Source organism: Buceros rhinoceros, unplaced genomic scaffold (genome assembly GCF_000710305.1).
Source record: "Buceros rhinoceros silvestris isolate BGI_N320 unplaced genomic scaffold, ASM71030v1 scaffold18423, whole genome shotgun sequence".
Classification (NCBI taxonomy): Eukaryota; Metazoa; Chordata; class Aves; order Bucerotiformes; family Bucerotidae; genus Buceros; species Buceros rhinoceros.
The window spans coordinates 1-15,667 of NW_010404437.1; the positions used below are offsets into that span (position 1 = coordinate 1).

General features: G+C 42.0%; 1 protein-coding gene across 1 annotated transcript in view; it reads left to right on the forward strand.

The window, feature by feature from the left end:
- Positions 1-115: 115 nt before the first annotated feature.
- The window catches only part of SWAP70 (SWAP switching B-cell complex 70kDa subunit), a gene marked incomplete at its 5' end in the record, with an annotated part of 39,522 nt that continues 23,970 nt past the window's right edge, over positions 116-15,667 (forward strand). Inside the window, 3 exons of the mRNA XM_010133404.1 lie at positions 116-301; positions 7,679-7,819; positions 14,495-14,668. Coding sequence (XP_010131706.1) covers positions 116-301; positions 7,679-7,819; positions 14,495-14,668 — 501 coding nt within the window. The remainder of the gene's footprint in view (positions 302-7,678; positions 7,820-14,494; positions 14,669-15,667) is intronic.

Sequence of the window (15,667 nt, forward strand, 5' to 3'; positions counted from 1 at the left end):
GGGGGTGCTGGGCCCGGGGCCTGCCGGAGGTGGCCGCCCTCAGGGCTGGACGAGGGGACAGGGCAGCCCGTTCTCAAAGCCCTCTCGGGGGCCATGAACTGCACTTTCTCCGCAGCCGTGGTTGTTCATCGCGCAGTGTCGCCAGTCACTGCGGCTCCTGGACGCCTCCGTCCCGCCGGAGGCTTGCACGGGCCCTTCCTCGAGCTGGAGGAGGCTGATTTTCATTCTGCCCAGGCGAGCGCATTGTCCTCCCCGAGATGTCTACGCACAAACCCCTGTTGTGCTTCTGGTCCGTTTTCAAGTGCGTGTCCTTGATATGCTTTCTGGCCAGAATCTTTCATGGGGTAGCCACAAGGTCCCATCTGTAGGGGTTGGCTGTGTCCAAGTGGAATTCACAGCTCGCCAAGGGGAGAGGGAGGTCCCACAGTGCTCTCTTTTTTTTTTGGATACGAACAGGAGAATTAGTCAAGAGTCTCCAACTGTGCCATTCTTTCCTTAGCTTATATGCTGAAGTGATTTTTGTGCTCTTAAAAGAGCTCTCAGGCAGCTTGCTGAATCCAGTCCCGTCTTGGCCCTGCTTTATAGGACTGTCTTGGCCTGGGAATAATGGCAGGAATCTGGCTAAATAAATATTTTTAATAAGAATGCAACACCTGTTGACATTTGAGACTGTCGGTCCTTGTACCGAGTGCTGGAGTTGGGTCAACTGCAACAAATATCCAAAGTTTGTGCCCTTTGTGGGATTAACTGCGTGAACGAGAGTGGCCATGCTGCAGGCGGTATTTCCCACCGTGGTGGGTAGCTAATAGACCTTGCTCTCAGCATTATGTAATAGATGTCCGCAACATGCTGCAAGCAGCTGGTTCCTCTGTTCCTTTTCTTCACTTGGGGCGATCAGGCTGTGAGATAACTCCCTAACTCAGCCAGAAATGACTGTGGGGCAGGTGCCAGGCAAGAGGCCAGACCTGACCGCACGCTCAAGCTGGTAACGTGCAGGTCCCAGGTCTTTTACAAGCGTTACAAAAGCGGGTATTTCTGTTGCGGTGTTGCAGGACTAATGGAAGTAGGTTGCAGAGAGGCATTTTTCTGTTGTCCTGCCTTTTAAAGAAATCCTGTTTTCCTGTTGCACTGTGTGCTCAGTGCGGTCACACCTGGGAGCTGTGTCAGCAGCACACGGTGCGCTGGTCAGCGAAGAAGCTGTCGTGGTCGCACACGTGCTTGGGTGAATTAAATGGCTAAAGAAGCAGCCAGGATGCTGGTGGGCTGGTCTAGCTTGCTGTGATGGATAAGATAAAAAATAAAAAGAAGAGATGAAATCAAACTTTTCCCCTCATTACCTGTCAAACATCTTCCTAAACAGTTTTGACCTTTCATGCTGTCTATCTGTGAGAGAGAAAGGGGATGAAAACAAAGTGAGTCTTTGTGGATCTGTGCAGTTCTGTCTCTGATGCGAAGACTCCTGAGGGAAGCGTCAAATGTGGGACTTGCAGAAATGTGGGAATGCAGAAACAAATCTGAAATGAGGCTGCTGCCTCAGGAAACATGAGGAAGGATAGAGAGTGTTCTATAGGCTTTTTGTGGCAAATGGTAGCTGTGTGTCAAACTGCCAGTCCCACTGGGGAGGAAAGGCGTGCGTTGCGGCAGTGGCCCCACACTGATGCAGCAGAAGGGGTAGGCAGGACAGCAAGGCAGAAGCTCCAGTCTGTTTGATTTAGGGCTGTGTTGTACCAAGAAGTTATTTCGCAATAAAGTATTTCTCATCTGCATTACTATAAGGAAGCACCTCTGTAAAATGGAGAGATGAGGCTTGGAGATAAGCGGGTTAGCAGAGATCTGTAGCATTAGAAAAATAGGTTTCATAACTTAGTTAAACTCCTGTTATAGATTTTTACGATCTTTTTTTTTTATTTGTTTTTTGAGAACAGCATGCGATATTATAACTTGCTGAACTCTTCCCTCCTTTTCCTCAGTAAGAAAACATAACTGATAAGAGATCTTTGAGTTGTGTAATCCGGTATAGGGAATGCCATCATGTTGTGCAGAAGGTCTTAAGTATAACATGTTGGTTGTTAAACACAGCAATTTCTAGTCTACCTAGAAATGATCTTCGAGCCTTCCATAAAAATAAATAATTTTCATCAGATACAATGAAAAAAAATAATGTATGTTATGTAGCTAAGGCTCTACTGTGGAGGGTTTGTATCGCTTGGTGTTTTAAATACATCTAGAGCAGAGGGATGGAGGTGAGTGAATTGGGTCTGTTTTATCACCTGGAGAAATAGTAAATGCTTGGAGGAAAAACTAGGACTTGCTGGTAGTGGTAGGGATTTAATGGCATGTCTTTTGTATGTGATCTGAGCTGCTAAGAGGAGATAGCCAAATCGGTCCTCTGTGTAATTTCGAATATTGTCTTCTAGTACGCACTGATGGGTTTTTGTTGAATCAGTAATCTCCAGAAGTTCTACTATTTTGCTGGCTGCAGATCTTACTTTTTTCCCTGCAGCAGCAAGAACATTTGTGTATTCTCGTCTTAAATTACACCTTTAAATATGGACATAACCATTATTTTTTCAGTGTGTTTCAGCACTTTAAAAACAGTGATACAGCAAGTCTAAAGTGTAAGTTTTGTGTATGCAGTTACAGCTGCTGTTGTGGTTGAGCACAAACTACATGTAAATTCTTGTTTAAATTTAAATCCAATTTAATTTCTTTTGCAATCTGCAATTTTTAAATTTACATATTTTTAAAGTTTTTGTAATGTGCTGATGTTCAATCCACTTTTCACCCAAACGTAGTCATGCTCAGCAGCCAGCAATACTCCGTGTAGTATGTGTGTATGATTGGAGCTTGGAAAGAATTTTCCACATTCTCTCTGGAAGCTCTTACTTACATTGCTTTGTGGCTTGTCTCTGCTTGGGTACTGCGGTTGTTTGGTTGTTCCTGTTTTGTTTGGTGTGCTGCTACTGGGGTAGATTTTCAAAGTCTTGGGTTCTTGGCATGGTATCTGAAGGACATGGATGGCGAGCACCTCATGAAAATACAGTCTCATTCTGGTCCAGAATATGTGGGTGACCAAAGTTAATAGTCAGAAAATTTGAACTGGTCTTTAATCATATGTAGGATGTTATAGGATTATTATACCTCTTATCTTTGTTTTCTCTTTTTACTAAATGGGAAGTCAGTGGCCGGTAGGAAGGGGAAGAATGGTGTAATCGGGGGCAAGAGGGACGGTCCGAATGGAGAGGAAGACCTCGAACAATGTAGCAAGGCACTGGGAAGGCCGAGAGCCTGTGACGAGTGGGCAGGACCCCAGCTGGACAATTGACTTTGTGTGGCATTGTAGGGTGCAGGAAATTAGTCATTATGACTCACTATCAGAGTTGTACTCCGACGTTATTAACAGGCGTCAGGAGCGGTTGTATTAGGGTAGCCATGAGGAATCGTGACTGCAAGGTGCAAGGGGAGGGATGCCCCTCTTCTAGAAGAGCTGACAAACCAAGGCAGCTTGTAGACTAAGAGGGGAGCATTAGGTGACAATGGGGCCAAGATACTGTGTTTGAGAGGAGCAGCTGCCAGTGGATCAGCAGCCCTTTGTCCTTGAGATTTGGCCAGTTGGTTTCAAGACATGTAGCATAAAGGTGCAGTAGACGGAGGATGTTTAATGGCAGCTCTTCCTAAGGGCTGGGAGCCATAGGGCGGAAAGGCAGTTCTCTTGGCGACTGGACAGATGAAGGCTGACACCAGTATGTGACTGGGGGGCCAAAGGAGATGGGCTGTAATGAAGGCAAGAGGAAGGATGAGGTTGTTCGAAATTGTGAGTCTGTGAGTGCTCAAGGGAGAAGGGAGCAAATGAAGGAATGGTGAGGTGATGTGGGCAAAGGGTGCTAGCATCAGGAGCCTGAGCCTGGTGGAGGCCAGGCTTGAATATGCTTATTCAGCTGGAAAGGAGGTTGCTGCACTAACCCTGATGTTAAAAACTGAGATTCCTAAAGGAGCATTTGCTACCCAGGTGGTTAAGGAAGTTGTACCTTGGAGATGCTGTAATGCAAGGAACTGTATGCTTGGAGATACATTGGTTGAAAAGACCTTGTGCCTGTGACAGGGGGCATATATGATGCCGGTTTCCACGCTGGTCAAGAAAGGAAAAGGGGACGTACTTGTGAGTAGCCTTATTTTGGCTGGCTAGCTGCTGACATGGATGTCAGGGAGAGATGAGCCAAGAATGTCTTGGAATGAATTCACATGAAGCCACTGAATGGAGCTGTCGGATCTGCGATGCCAACGCTTTAAAATCTTAAAAAGAGACGGGGGAGGGAGAAGACCCCCCTGAAAGATGGAAAAGAAAAAGAACTGACAATAGCTGCTGTAGGATTAGTCTGCCCTATTAATGCTCCTGCTGTCATCTGGGCCAAATTTTTGTCCTTGAGCATTCAGTAGTCTAGCAGATCTTCCTTTCCCCTTTAGAAACGCAGATCACTTTTATGGACAAGGTTAAATGGAACTACTCAGATGGTAACAGTTCAATGTGTGCTTAAAGTTTTGAAAGATCAGTATTTTGAAAAAAGGGAGCTCAAGAGGAAAGTGGCTGTGGTGGAGCAGAGCTGGGCTGGAGGTCTGCACTCCAGGGAAAGCAGCATGAGACTGGCCATAAAGTAAATCCAAAGTTTGTAGTGACCTTTGGTGTTCAGCTTGCTTGTTTCACTGGTTATTTATATTTAGATCGGAACCCCTTCAGTATTCCCTGGGCACCACTAGGCATCTTCCTTAGAAGATTTCATTCCATGAAAGAATCTTTCATGGAAAATGGAAAAATTGTGCCAAGAGTGTGCTGGTTTTGTGGACCCTTTGCAGCCCACTTGCACTGTCTCGTGGACTGCAGTTTGGGGACCTCCGCTGTACCCATTTGCTGCAGCGCAGAGATGGGTCTCTGAGCTGCGGTAGGAGTTGGCTCTGGCTTGAATGTGGATTGTTAAACGTGGCATCTAGAGCACAGTAAGTGCTGAAAGAAAAAGCTGCCCAGCAACCCAGTGGGCACGGGGGAATAATCCTTACTGGGGCAAAACTTCATCATGGTCAATGGAGCTTCTGCAAGACAAGGCCATTTTTCATACCTTAATTAAGCTAGTACTCAGCTAAATTTTTTTTTTTAAATTGATCATTAAAATAGAGTATATCATGGTCCAGATAATGTGATTTGAGAGAACAAAACAAAATGAGACCTCAGTGCAGAAGTTTCCAGGCTTACTCTGCAACTGAAGAATTCAGCTGGCGCTTGGCCGTGATAGAGAATGGCAGGCTTTGGCAGGCGCCAAGGAATTTCCTGAGTTATGAAAAGAGAGCACTGGCACAGGAGAGATCACAGATAAGGCAGATCTTAGAAAATAATTGGAAGTGGAATTCTTCCCTGGTAAATTGGTTGCTTGATGCAGAAAACCGCCTAGGTTTCTGAAGACCCAAGCACAGCAAGAAGGCCAAAAAAAGGGAGAAGAGAAACATGTAGAAAGCACACGATGAGAAAGTGTGTTATTGAGACTTCTAAGTTATTTTGTTAATAAGCTTAAAATCAGTGATGTTTTCAGGATATTTTTATTAGCTGAGTATTTTTTAGTTATAGTATTAGCAGCAACAGTCTGGTTGGAAAACTGAGATCATCTTTGTCTCAGAAATTCAAGAATCCCTCAGTCTTCTATAAATAACAACAGAAGCCTTAAATAAAAGGGGAAACACGCATGATAGTATGGGTTTTTTTCCCCCCATATGTAAATCACATGGACTCAAATACTTGGTTTGATGTGGTAGTTAAAAATGAGGATAGACTGAAGGGAAAGCCACTCTTGATAGAGCGTAGTATGAAGCGTGATAACTTCTACATGCTATTTTGCTGCTTTGGGAAATACAGCTTTTGGCTGTATTTTTACTTTATGGCTGATGCTGCTGTTTCGTGTTTTTAGACTTTTGCACCTGATTAGCTCCAGTGGCTTAGTGTTAGCACACAGCAATGAAAATATGTATTTCTCATGGAAATGTGTGCTTTTCTGAAAAAAAAAAAAAGTAACTTTGGAGGTAGGGAGAGGAATTCTCCTCTGAATTGAACTTGCATCTTGGGATATCTTTGTAGTATTTTATGCTAACTAGCACTTAGGCTCTGCATGCCTCATTTTTATATATAAGAAAAGTAAATGTACATTATTGAGGGGGTGTGGGGGTCAGTGAAGGGAGAAGCCCAGACGTTTCACTGTGTTGCATAGGTTTGATTTCCTAGGCTCTGATGATTTTGGACTTTCACTTCTTGTTTTGCAGCTACCCCATCTTGGCCATTTTATGTCTGCTCACTTAAATAGAGCCAATTATAAATACTCTGCACAATTTTTTTTACTGCTTTCTCTTTGCATGATTTGGGTCTGATGGGTTTTTTTTTTATATAATTTTAAATAAAATGCCAAGTTCAAGTTGCAGTCTGTGCCATCTAGCTGTTCATTTAAAAACAACAATACCACAAGCAGCATACCTCTTCGAAAGATGCAATCTGTTTTACTTCTGCCTAATTGTGTTTTATCTGTGTTTTTTGCCTTCGGTCCATAGTTATATTTTTTCAACACAGACCATTCTTGTGCATGTGAAGTTAAATCCTTAGTCCAATTCGTGTAACTGGTGTTCAGAGGCTTCATTCTGCCTCCTGCCAAGGGAATAGGGCTCCCGGACGACAGCATGTTTAAGACCCGCTGGTCCCCTGTTACAGGACCGACCCGGCTCAAGACAACGTGAACGAGAGGGATGGTGCTTTGAAGTTTTAGGAAAGTGCTGGTGGCACAGGAGTTGCTGCTGCTCGGGCTCTGCCTTCCTGTTGTTGGTACCGAGGCATTAGTTTGTGCATACAAAACTCAGCCCAAGCTGAAGAAGTTGAAATGTGTTGGCTACAAGTTATTTTTCAGTAACTCAGTACTTCCTTAAAACTAACCAAGCGTGTAGCCTCTTCTTGAAGGTCATTTCTCACGAACAGGCGTGAGTGCTGGTAGGTGTTAAGCGTTTGCTTAATTCATGCAAATACTTTTTTAAAATAAAAATTCGAGAAGCACACCTGAGCCCTTCCCATTTCGATAACATTACTTTTCCTTTGTCAACTCAAACATAGGGTGAATGTTGAGAAGCAACCCAAAAGCAAGCAATGCGAGAAATACATAGTTAATGCTTTACTTTGAGTGGTCAGTTCTTTGTAAACTAGTGGTACATATTGAGTTGTTTTCTTTATAACTCATTTTCACTAGATAATAAGTATTTATAATGTCGAAGGCTAGGTGTTTGTGGTTGTTTCCTGTAGCTATCTAATTTCACTCTGTAAATATTACTTTGGTGTTTCTGCTTGCCTCCCCTGGTTTTCAAATATGTAAATATATGTGTACAAAGGGTAGCCTCTGTAGCAGTGTTTGCACTTCGGTAGGAATGGACCTGTCTGTGATCACATTGCTTCTGTGATCGTGCAACAGTCTGAAGCCATTGAATCCTTGGAGTAAACATTTTTAAGTTACATTTTGTTTTTAACAAAAATCTGGAGAGCAGAACTTGTGCTGACATGAAAGCGTCGTTTTGAGAAGGTTTTGCAAACCATGAGTCTGCCCTGGAGAGAATGCAGCATGGTTAAGGCCAACAGCAGTGTCACTGATTTCTCGTCTGTCCTCAGGTCCTTTCTCACAACTTGTGCACGGTGTTAAATGTTCCCCATGATCCAGTGGCCTTGGAAGAGCACTTTAGGGATGATGATGAAGGACCGGTTTCCAATCAGGGTTACATGCCTTATCTAAACAAATTCATCTTGGAAAAGGTAAGTTTTGAATCCTTGTGTTCTGTTTTTCCCATTATCAGGTTTTGTATTAGAGTGGTTTTACAGTAACCTTCTGCTTGCAGGAAGCACACTGGTGTGAAGACACTGGTTGCTGTTGTGCCTGCGTGAGGTCCTGATGGAGTGGGTACTCCGAAGTGTTATGTGCCTTCACAAGGAAGGGTGCACTGTTCTCTAGTCTTTTGCTCTCCATGGTTTCTATTTCCTGTTGCATGTGGTCATTGATTAAGCTGTGTTCATGCAGAACTGTGGTCATATTAATAAAGAGCCCCAGCTTGAATTTATTTGAATGTGTCATGGAGCAATAGATTCCCACTTTATACTACAGCTAGAAGAAAATATTGTCGTAGACTCCATTGCAAACAGGAAGGGCAAAAATACCTTTAATGTCTGTTCACAAGGTGTTTTAATAAGCAGATCCCTTCAAATCATTACAGCGGGTCACATTAGGGAGTGTTCGTTAAGTTTCATCTTGCAAGTCCTTTCCTTTTGTGTCCTAGCATTCTTCTTCTCTTGTGCCTTGTTTTGGGAGAAGCTCTGGAAGGGCGGCAGGGTTTCCCCTACTCTCCTCTCCATCTTGTTCTAGGTAGCCACTGGGTTTGAAAGTTAAAAAACCCCTATCTTCATGCTTTTTTTTCTGACAGCTTCTGTTGAGGTACTGTTGTAGGTGGTAAGGAGCAGCCCACGTGACGCACATCAGCTTCAACGCCCGTGATTTCTTGTACATTTGGCGACCAACCCCAGAAACTCTCAAACCTTGATGGTTGTGGCTACAGAGAAACGTAGATGTTTGCTTTCTTCTATGATGTTGAGAAGTCCTGAACTGACATACTGCTGAAAAGTCCAATGCAGCAATTGCAGATTAGGCAAACTCCTTTGCCTGATCCGCCTATTTGTGCTGCTGCTTTAATCTACATTTAATACTGGTGGAAAATGTGACAGACATAATGCAGTCTGGCAGCTTGGAAGCAGTAGAAGCTCATACCTAGCTAAGACCTATGGGCTCCTCTGCCTCTCTAGTCTGTCTTTCATATAGAGTGTCCTGTTTTATGTTGGGAATTGATGGCCCTCAGTACACATAACGGTACCTGTTTAGTGTCTCTGTTGGTTGACGCTGAAGAATCTTGCTTTGTCCCTAAGAAGTTTGTGATCTCATTTCCACTTCATGCTGGCTGGCTGAGCAAAGAATTACATAGTGGAGTCTGAACCACAGTGGGTTTTGTTAATAGTGTTTGTAGACAGTAGATACAAGGCTTTTTTCAAATATAAACAAGTTTTACTGTTAAAGAGTGTTTATAGGAAGAATAGTTACGAAAATGAGGAGCAATTGCATTTAAATAACACTTCAATTTGAAAATGAAAGACCTGAGTACTTAAGTTGGTGTGAATTTACAGCGGTTAGCTACTCTGGGGCACTTTCTTACCCGGTGGTAAAAACAAAGGACAAGCTACCCTGCTCTCCAAAGAAAAGAGCATGACTGCTTGTAGTTTCTTGTGTTGTTTTATTCGTACACTGATCTGTCTTCCGGTAATTTAGTCTTAAAAAATGAAAATGTAAAGGAACAGGATTAAATTACCTGTAACTTCATGTTATTTAATCCTGACTGAATGCTTGTAAACAGTTCAGATATGTAGTATTAAAAATCAGCAAAATTCTTTAGATGGAAAAATCTTGATTGTGACATTTCATGTTTTAGAGACGACTTTACATCAGTGCCAGAAGACAACATGCAGTGGATGAAGTCACTGGTTCATAGCATGATTCCTTTGTTTAAAACAAACAAACAAACAAACAAGCAAAGCAAATAAGAAATCCTTGCTTTTTTCATTCTTTAAGGCCTAATCTGTTCTTTTAGATGGGATGATTGTAGAGCAAATGCTATTAATTTATGGTAGCAAGTAAAGCTACTAAAGAAGGACTGGTGCTTTATACCCCCAAATACAGAGGAGGTTCACTCTATTTCCAGTCATACATCTTCTGGTTAATTAATTAATTTGAGCAAGAGCAGCGTGCTCTAGAGAGGTTTTTTTGATGTCCAGATATTTTGCTTTAAAACATTAGCAAAATATTTAAAGAATGAATCCTTAGATTTCTTTTACAGCAGATGTGTAACAGTGACTTACAATTTCAGAGGACTTTGTAACCTTTTGAAATAACTTCTCTTGTGCTCTTAAATGCAGCTGTAGGTTGTAGCTTTTTATATTTTTTAGTGCTGGCTTACCCTGTGTTACTCTGCAATAAAGCCTCTTTATATAGAACCAAGGAGTCATCAGGAAAGGGACAAATTGGTAGTTTAATGAAGCATTTTTGTTGCAACTAATTTCCTTTATCCAAACAGGGAGTTTGAATGAATAGTTTGAATAATTAATGCTGCCTAATTAATGATTTCCAGTATTGTGCATCTTGTCACTTAGCAGATAGGTGTATCTGGGCTTTCTTGCATCTGAAACAAAATCCGTTCTTGGTCTGTGAATGTCCCTTTCAGGAGAGAGCTGTTGCTTGCCAATATAATGTATTCATAATTTGTTTTACTTGGTTTCATAACCATGTTTTAGCATATTCTGTTGTTTATGATGTTTGTCTTTTAATGCCAATTGAAAATATTTCCTTTTCAATGATGGCGATGGTGGTATTTTACTATGCGCCTTATTTATAGCAGGGAAGAGTCCTGATGAGGGAGACAAGGACATAGTTCTAAACCTCAGGTTATCTCATCTTCCAGATGTCTTAGTGAGTGCTAGTTACACTACCAGTGCTTGTTAGGTTTTTGGAACTGATCTGATCACTGGTAATTAAGCCATGTATTTTCTGTATTTCTTATGTTTTAGAGTTATTTGATAGGATACTGATGATGGTAAATTATACTTACATATTAGTAAAAATTAAAGATAAAAAAAATCTTATGGGTTTTGCTGCATTTTTCTTTTGATAATATTGTGCAACTTCTTAGAAAGGGAAGGTAGTGTCTTTTGTAGATCATTTAAATCTCTGTGAGTTTAAGCAGCCGTAAGGTTGGAGGGGTCGGTTCTTTTACATGTTTCATCATTCGGACAGATCCACAAGTAAAGTGATGGTTGCTGCAGAGATAGTAGTGAGGCGTACTGTAGAATTTTCCAAATGAAGAGGTGACTTCAAATAATTTGGACAAATTATGAAGTACAGTTGAAAGTATATACTAGTGCACAGGAAAAATCTCTTGTACAAGGATTTGTTCATTAATTAAGCAATGGATTTGTGTGATATTTACACAGGTTGCAAGTAGGATGAGTATTCTGGCCAAATAAGATTGAAATTTTGGGTTCTTGGTAGAGCGTAATTTCTTATTTTAGTTTCATATCAAGATGATTTCAGTGTGGGATTCACAGTAGAGTTTTAACATAATGAAAGATGTTGAGAGGATTTGTCATTAAATTTAAGTACCAGGATAGTCTTTGACTTGATCTGTTTTTATAAATTTGTGGTTTGTTCATGTTGTGTAAAAGCAATGTGTATATGGGTTAATGACTGTTTGTTTTTGCCATCAGTTCCTCCAGTTTAAAAAGTTTCTATTTATACAGTTTCTTAAATAAGTTAGAAGTACTTTTGCAAATAAGTTCAAGTATAACTTTAAAAACTGTTAAAATACTTTTAATTTTTGAAACTATGCTTAGAAACAATCTTTCTTAAATCCAGAGAGATTATTCATTTAGAGTAATTACTATGTAGCTACCTACAGTGGAGCGCTGCCAGTCAAGGAAGCCAAAGCAGCACAGCCAAGACTTTTGTAGTCAGGAATTAGCTCTAAAGCAATTTGAGATTAGCTGTGGGATTTGTACCTTCTTTCCCCTCTCACCCCGTACAAATGTTCTTATAGAACGTAGGTACCAAGAATAGGTGGCAATTCTTCATGAAATTGCTGAGGGAAGATTTTATTCTTCATTAAAGAGAACTCTTCAGTTCCATCCCTGACTCCCAGTATCCTCAGAACAAGAATTTGGTGATAATATCCTTGTCCTTGTTTCAGCTGGGATAGAGTTAACGTTCTTCCCAGTAGCTGGTGCAGTGCTGTGTTTCGGATTTAGCGTAAGAATAATGTTGGTAACAGACTGATGTTCTAGTTGTTGCTAAGTAGCGCTCATCTGAAGTGAAGGATTTTTCAGCTTCTGCTGCTCTGCCAGCGAGCAGGTGCACAAGAGGCTGGGAGGGAGCGTGGCCAGGACAGCTGACCCGCACTAGCCAAAGGGATGTTCCATACCACAGAACGTCGTGCCCAGTGTGTAAACTGGGGGGAGCTGGTGATCACTGCTCAGGCATCGGTCAGTGGGTGGTAAGCAATTGCACTGTGCATCACTTGTCTGTCTGGGGGTTTATTGCTCTTTCTTTTTGTTATCATCCTTTTAATGACAGTTATTAATATATGTTATTGTTATTACTGTTATTATTATATTTTATGTCATTTTAGTTATTAAACTGTATTATCTTAACTCTTGAATTTTAGGTTTTTTTCCCCAATTCTTCTACCCACCCTACTGGGAGAGGGGAGGAGTGGGTGACCAGCTGCATGATGTTTAATTGCTGGCAGGGGTTAAACCATGACAATCCTTTATTTATGAGCCAGCCCGACCATTTAGAAAAAACCCACAGATGTGAATCTGATTTACTTTGAAGAGCTGGGGCTTGTGTGCTCCTCTGATTATTGTTCCTGAATAATTCCTAAACAGTGTCTCTGTGGGGCTCACACGTCATCCAGAGCAGAGTTTATTTCGGAATAAAGTCTGGATTCTGAAAAAAAAGGACTTGTATGTCTGATGTCTGAAGTGGGACTGCTGGTACCTTGTCCTCTGTGGCAAGATGGTCCTGAAGCCGCCTGCTTGGCTGCTGCCTGATCCTGGTGGCAGTAACAAGCTGTAGGTGACTCGGGTTTTGACACGAGTCCCTGAGGTGCATGCGGCCTGACTGTGCTATGTGAGCAGAAACCACAGACTTACCTTTACTCCGGCCAGGCTGCTGCCTTTCTCTGCCCATCTGGGTCATTGATTGCCACCATGCTTTGAAACACGAGCTGCTGATAGAGCAAACCACCTATTTGTAGTGCTTAGAGCGCTTGCCAGGTGGTGGCTGTGGGAAAGGAGATGTCCCATCCTGTGGACATCTTTCTTGGGCATAGCATAACCACTAGGACGTTTCCAAGGTGGAACTGCTCATCATCTGGGTGTGTGAAGCTGTTTAGAAGAAAAGTCAAGCTTCATTGGGCAGGGTAGAGAGGACAGACAAGAAAAAGTACAGGCAAAAGTAGCCAAAGGATGAGGCGCTGGCAGATTGAAGGAAACCTGGCTTCTAGCCCTTCTTCCAAAGGTGTGTGTTTGCTTAGGTGGTGTTTCTGTTTCTGTCAGGATGCTGAGCTTGTGGCTACAGCAGCTGTAGCTCCTGCAGCTTTCACCTTCTTCAAAGGACAGCTGTAGCCGGCCTCTTGCACCGTCGCTTATACTGGTGGCCTGCTCTGCCAGCATGCAAAGTCTACGGCTTTCTTTCGTAGTCTCGCTTTTAGTCCTGGAAACCGTAAAGTGCTTCTGGGCATAGGGCTGGTTTCCTGTTTACTTCTGTCTTTTTTTATTTTTCTTTTTTCCTCCACCCACATCAGTTCATCCACTCCTTAGTCTATCTTTGACTTAGCCGCTGTGGCTCACTCTCCACTATATTTGACCGCTTACCAAACTGGATAGGAAATCACACAGTTGGAAGCTCCAGGGACACCACTGCAAAGATGTGTGGTTTGGCCTAGCATAAGAACACGTCACTGAACATTACTGGTCTCATTACCACAAGAATTACAAGAGCTTGTTTCTTGGACATGCTTTCCAAAATCTCAAGGGACTTCCATTACAGTACCGTTATCAGTTACATCTTGGCAAAGAAGCAGCACTGCTAAGCTGTAGGGAGATAAATAGGTTTCATCTCTAACATAAATGAGGGTTCAGAATGAAAATGGAGGAAACTAAAACTTTTGCATATGTAAATAATTCACAGATGGGTATGTACAGTTGCTAGGTACAGTAAAGGATAATGAAAGCAAGAGGAATTTTTTTCTTATCAATAAGGTGAAGATTTGCAAGTCTGAGAAAAAGGAAGGGTTTGAAGTGGATTAATGTTTGAAAAAAAGTATTACATCTTTATGAACATCCTACAAGAGTTACGTCTGAGTAACATGAAGTGGAAAATCGTATTACATGTCTTCCCCAACTGTTGTTCCAATATTGCTTTTAGCATATCTACATGTAGTTTTGGCTGTATTGGTTTCCAGATTTGCTCTATAAAATCTCGGTAACTCAGTGCAATAGAAGGGCAGGTGGAACTCAGTTACGAAGTTGGATTGGAAGCTAAAGCTGATGCGCTACAGGAAACAGAATGCAGCGTAGCCTCCTTCACATGAACTCAGGGTGTTATTAACTCGACCAGAAATTAGAGGTTGGATGTAGATTTTGCTGGAAGAAATTCCTTAGCTGACCCATGCCGGAAGTCAGACTAGGCTGCGACAGTGCTCTTTTGGGGCCTTGACATTTCTTGCAAACTAGCATTTTCTCGGTGCTCTTTGTATGACTTACCCTGTTAAAGTCTGTCTGTCTGTTATTCTGTGCTGTTTGTGCATGTTAAATTTTTTGTCGATTTCTTCCTTTCAGGTTCAAGGAAACTTTGACAAAGTTGAATTCAACAGGATGTGCTGGACTCTCTGTGCTAAAAAGAACCTCTCTAAAAGTCCTTTGCTGATCAGTGACGAAGATGCATTTAAAGTGTGGGTTATTTTTAACTTCTTATCAGAGGACAAGTACCCTTTAATCATTGTACCTGAGGAGGTAAGAAACAAAAGCTGTTTAACTCCAGTTTGCTTAATGTCCCACTTGAACTATGTTAATGTTTGCTAGGCTCGAGATTTAAGGGAAAAGAGTTGTTCAATATAAAACTCTTATTCCCCTCTTTTAATAATGTAAGGCCTTGGGTGCTTTTCTTTGTCTTCCAGGGTGGGTATGCGGCAACTCCCACAGGATCCTTTAGATATTGATGGCTGTGTGAATCTGTCATTTAAACAACCTGGGCTAAATTGGATGTGCTGCTTCCCCGCCAGTAAATAGCTTATTTTGCTTTTTGTGAGGACCGACTGGTGCTGAGGAGACTAGCTCCAGTACCAGCACTTGGAGCTGTTGAGGTTCTTGTTTTGCTCCTGAGTAGTGCATGTGTGTGATCTTTAATCACTGCCCTTGCTTATATGTGATTAAAACTTTGCACAGTTAGTACATCAGTGTGATTCTGAAAAAAAATTCTCCTCTCTGCTTTGTGTTACTGTGACTTGCAAGATGAGTCTTCAGTCTCATGTCACCCTCCTGATGAAAAGGAGAAGTACGAACTTTTCTGATGATGTCCGTTCTGATCAAAACCAGCCACCACCTGAGCGCTCTTGCTCGAAGTGGTTGAAGGAATAATACCAGAGAGATATCTTTATACTTCAAGTTCATGAACAAGTATGGGCAATGCTCAGATAGGCATTTTAACCCTAAAGCAAGATTCTGATATTTCCACTATTCTTCCCTTGGGGAGGAGCCAGAGAAGAAGCAGAAAGATCAGAACTGTAGGCATAAATAATCTCTTGCCACACCATGTACAGCAATCCCAGGGGTTTGCATTTCAGCACTGCAGTTCTAAATAATGAATATTTGCAAATTGTTGAACAGTCAGGGATCAAAGGAGTCTGATTTACCTGCCTCTGTGACTCCAAGCTGTTGTGCCAAACCATGAAATACAGATAACTCCCCTATCAAAATAAACGGCTTGGTTTTGCCGTATCGCTCACTTTTCAG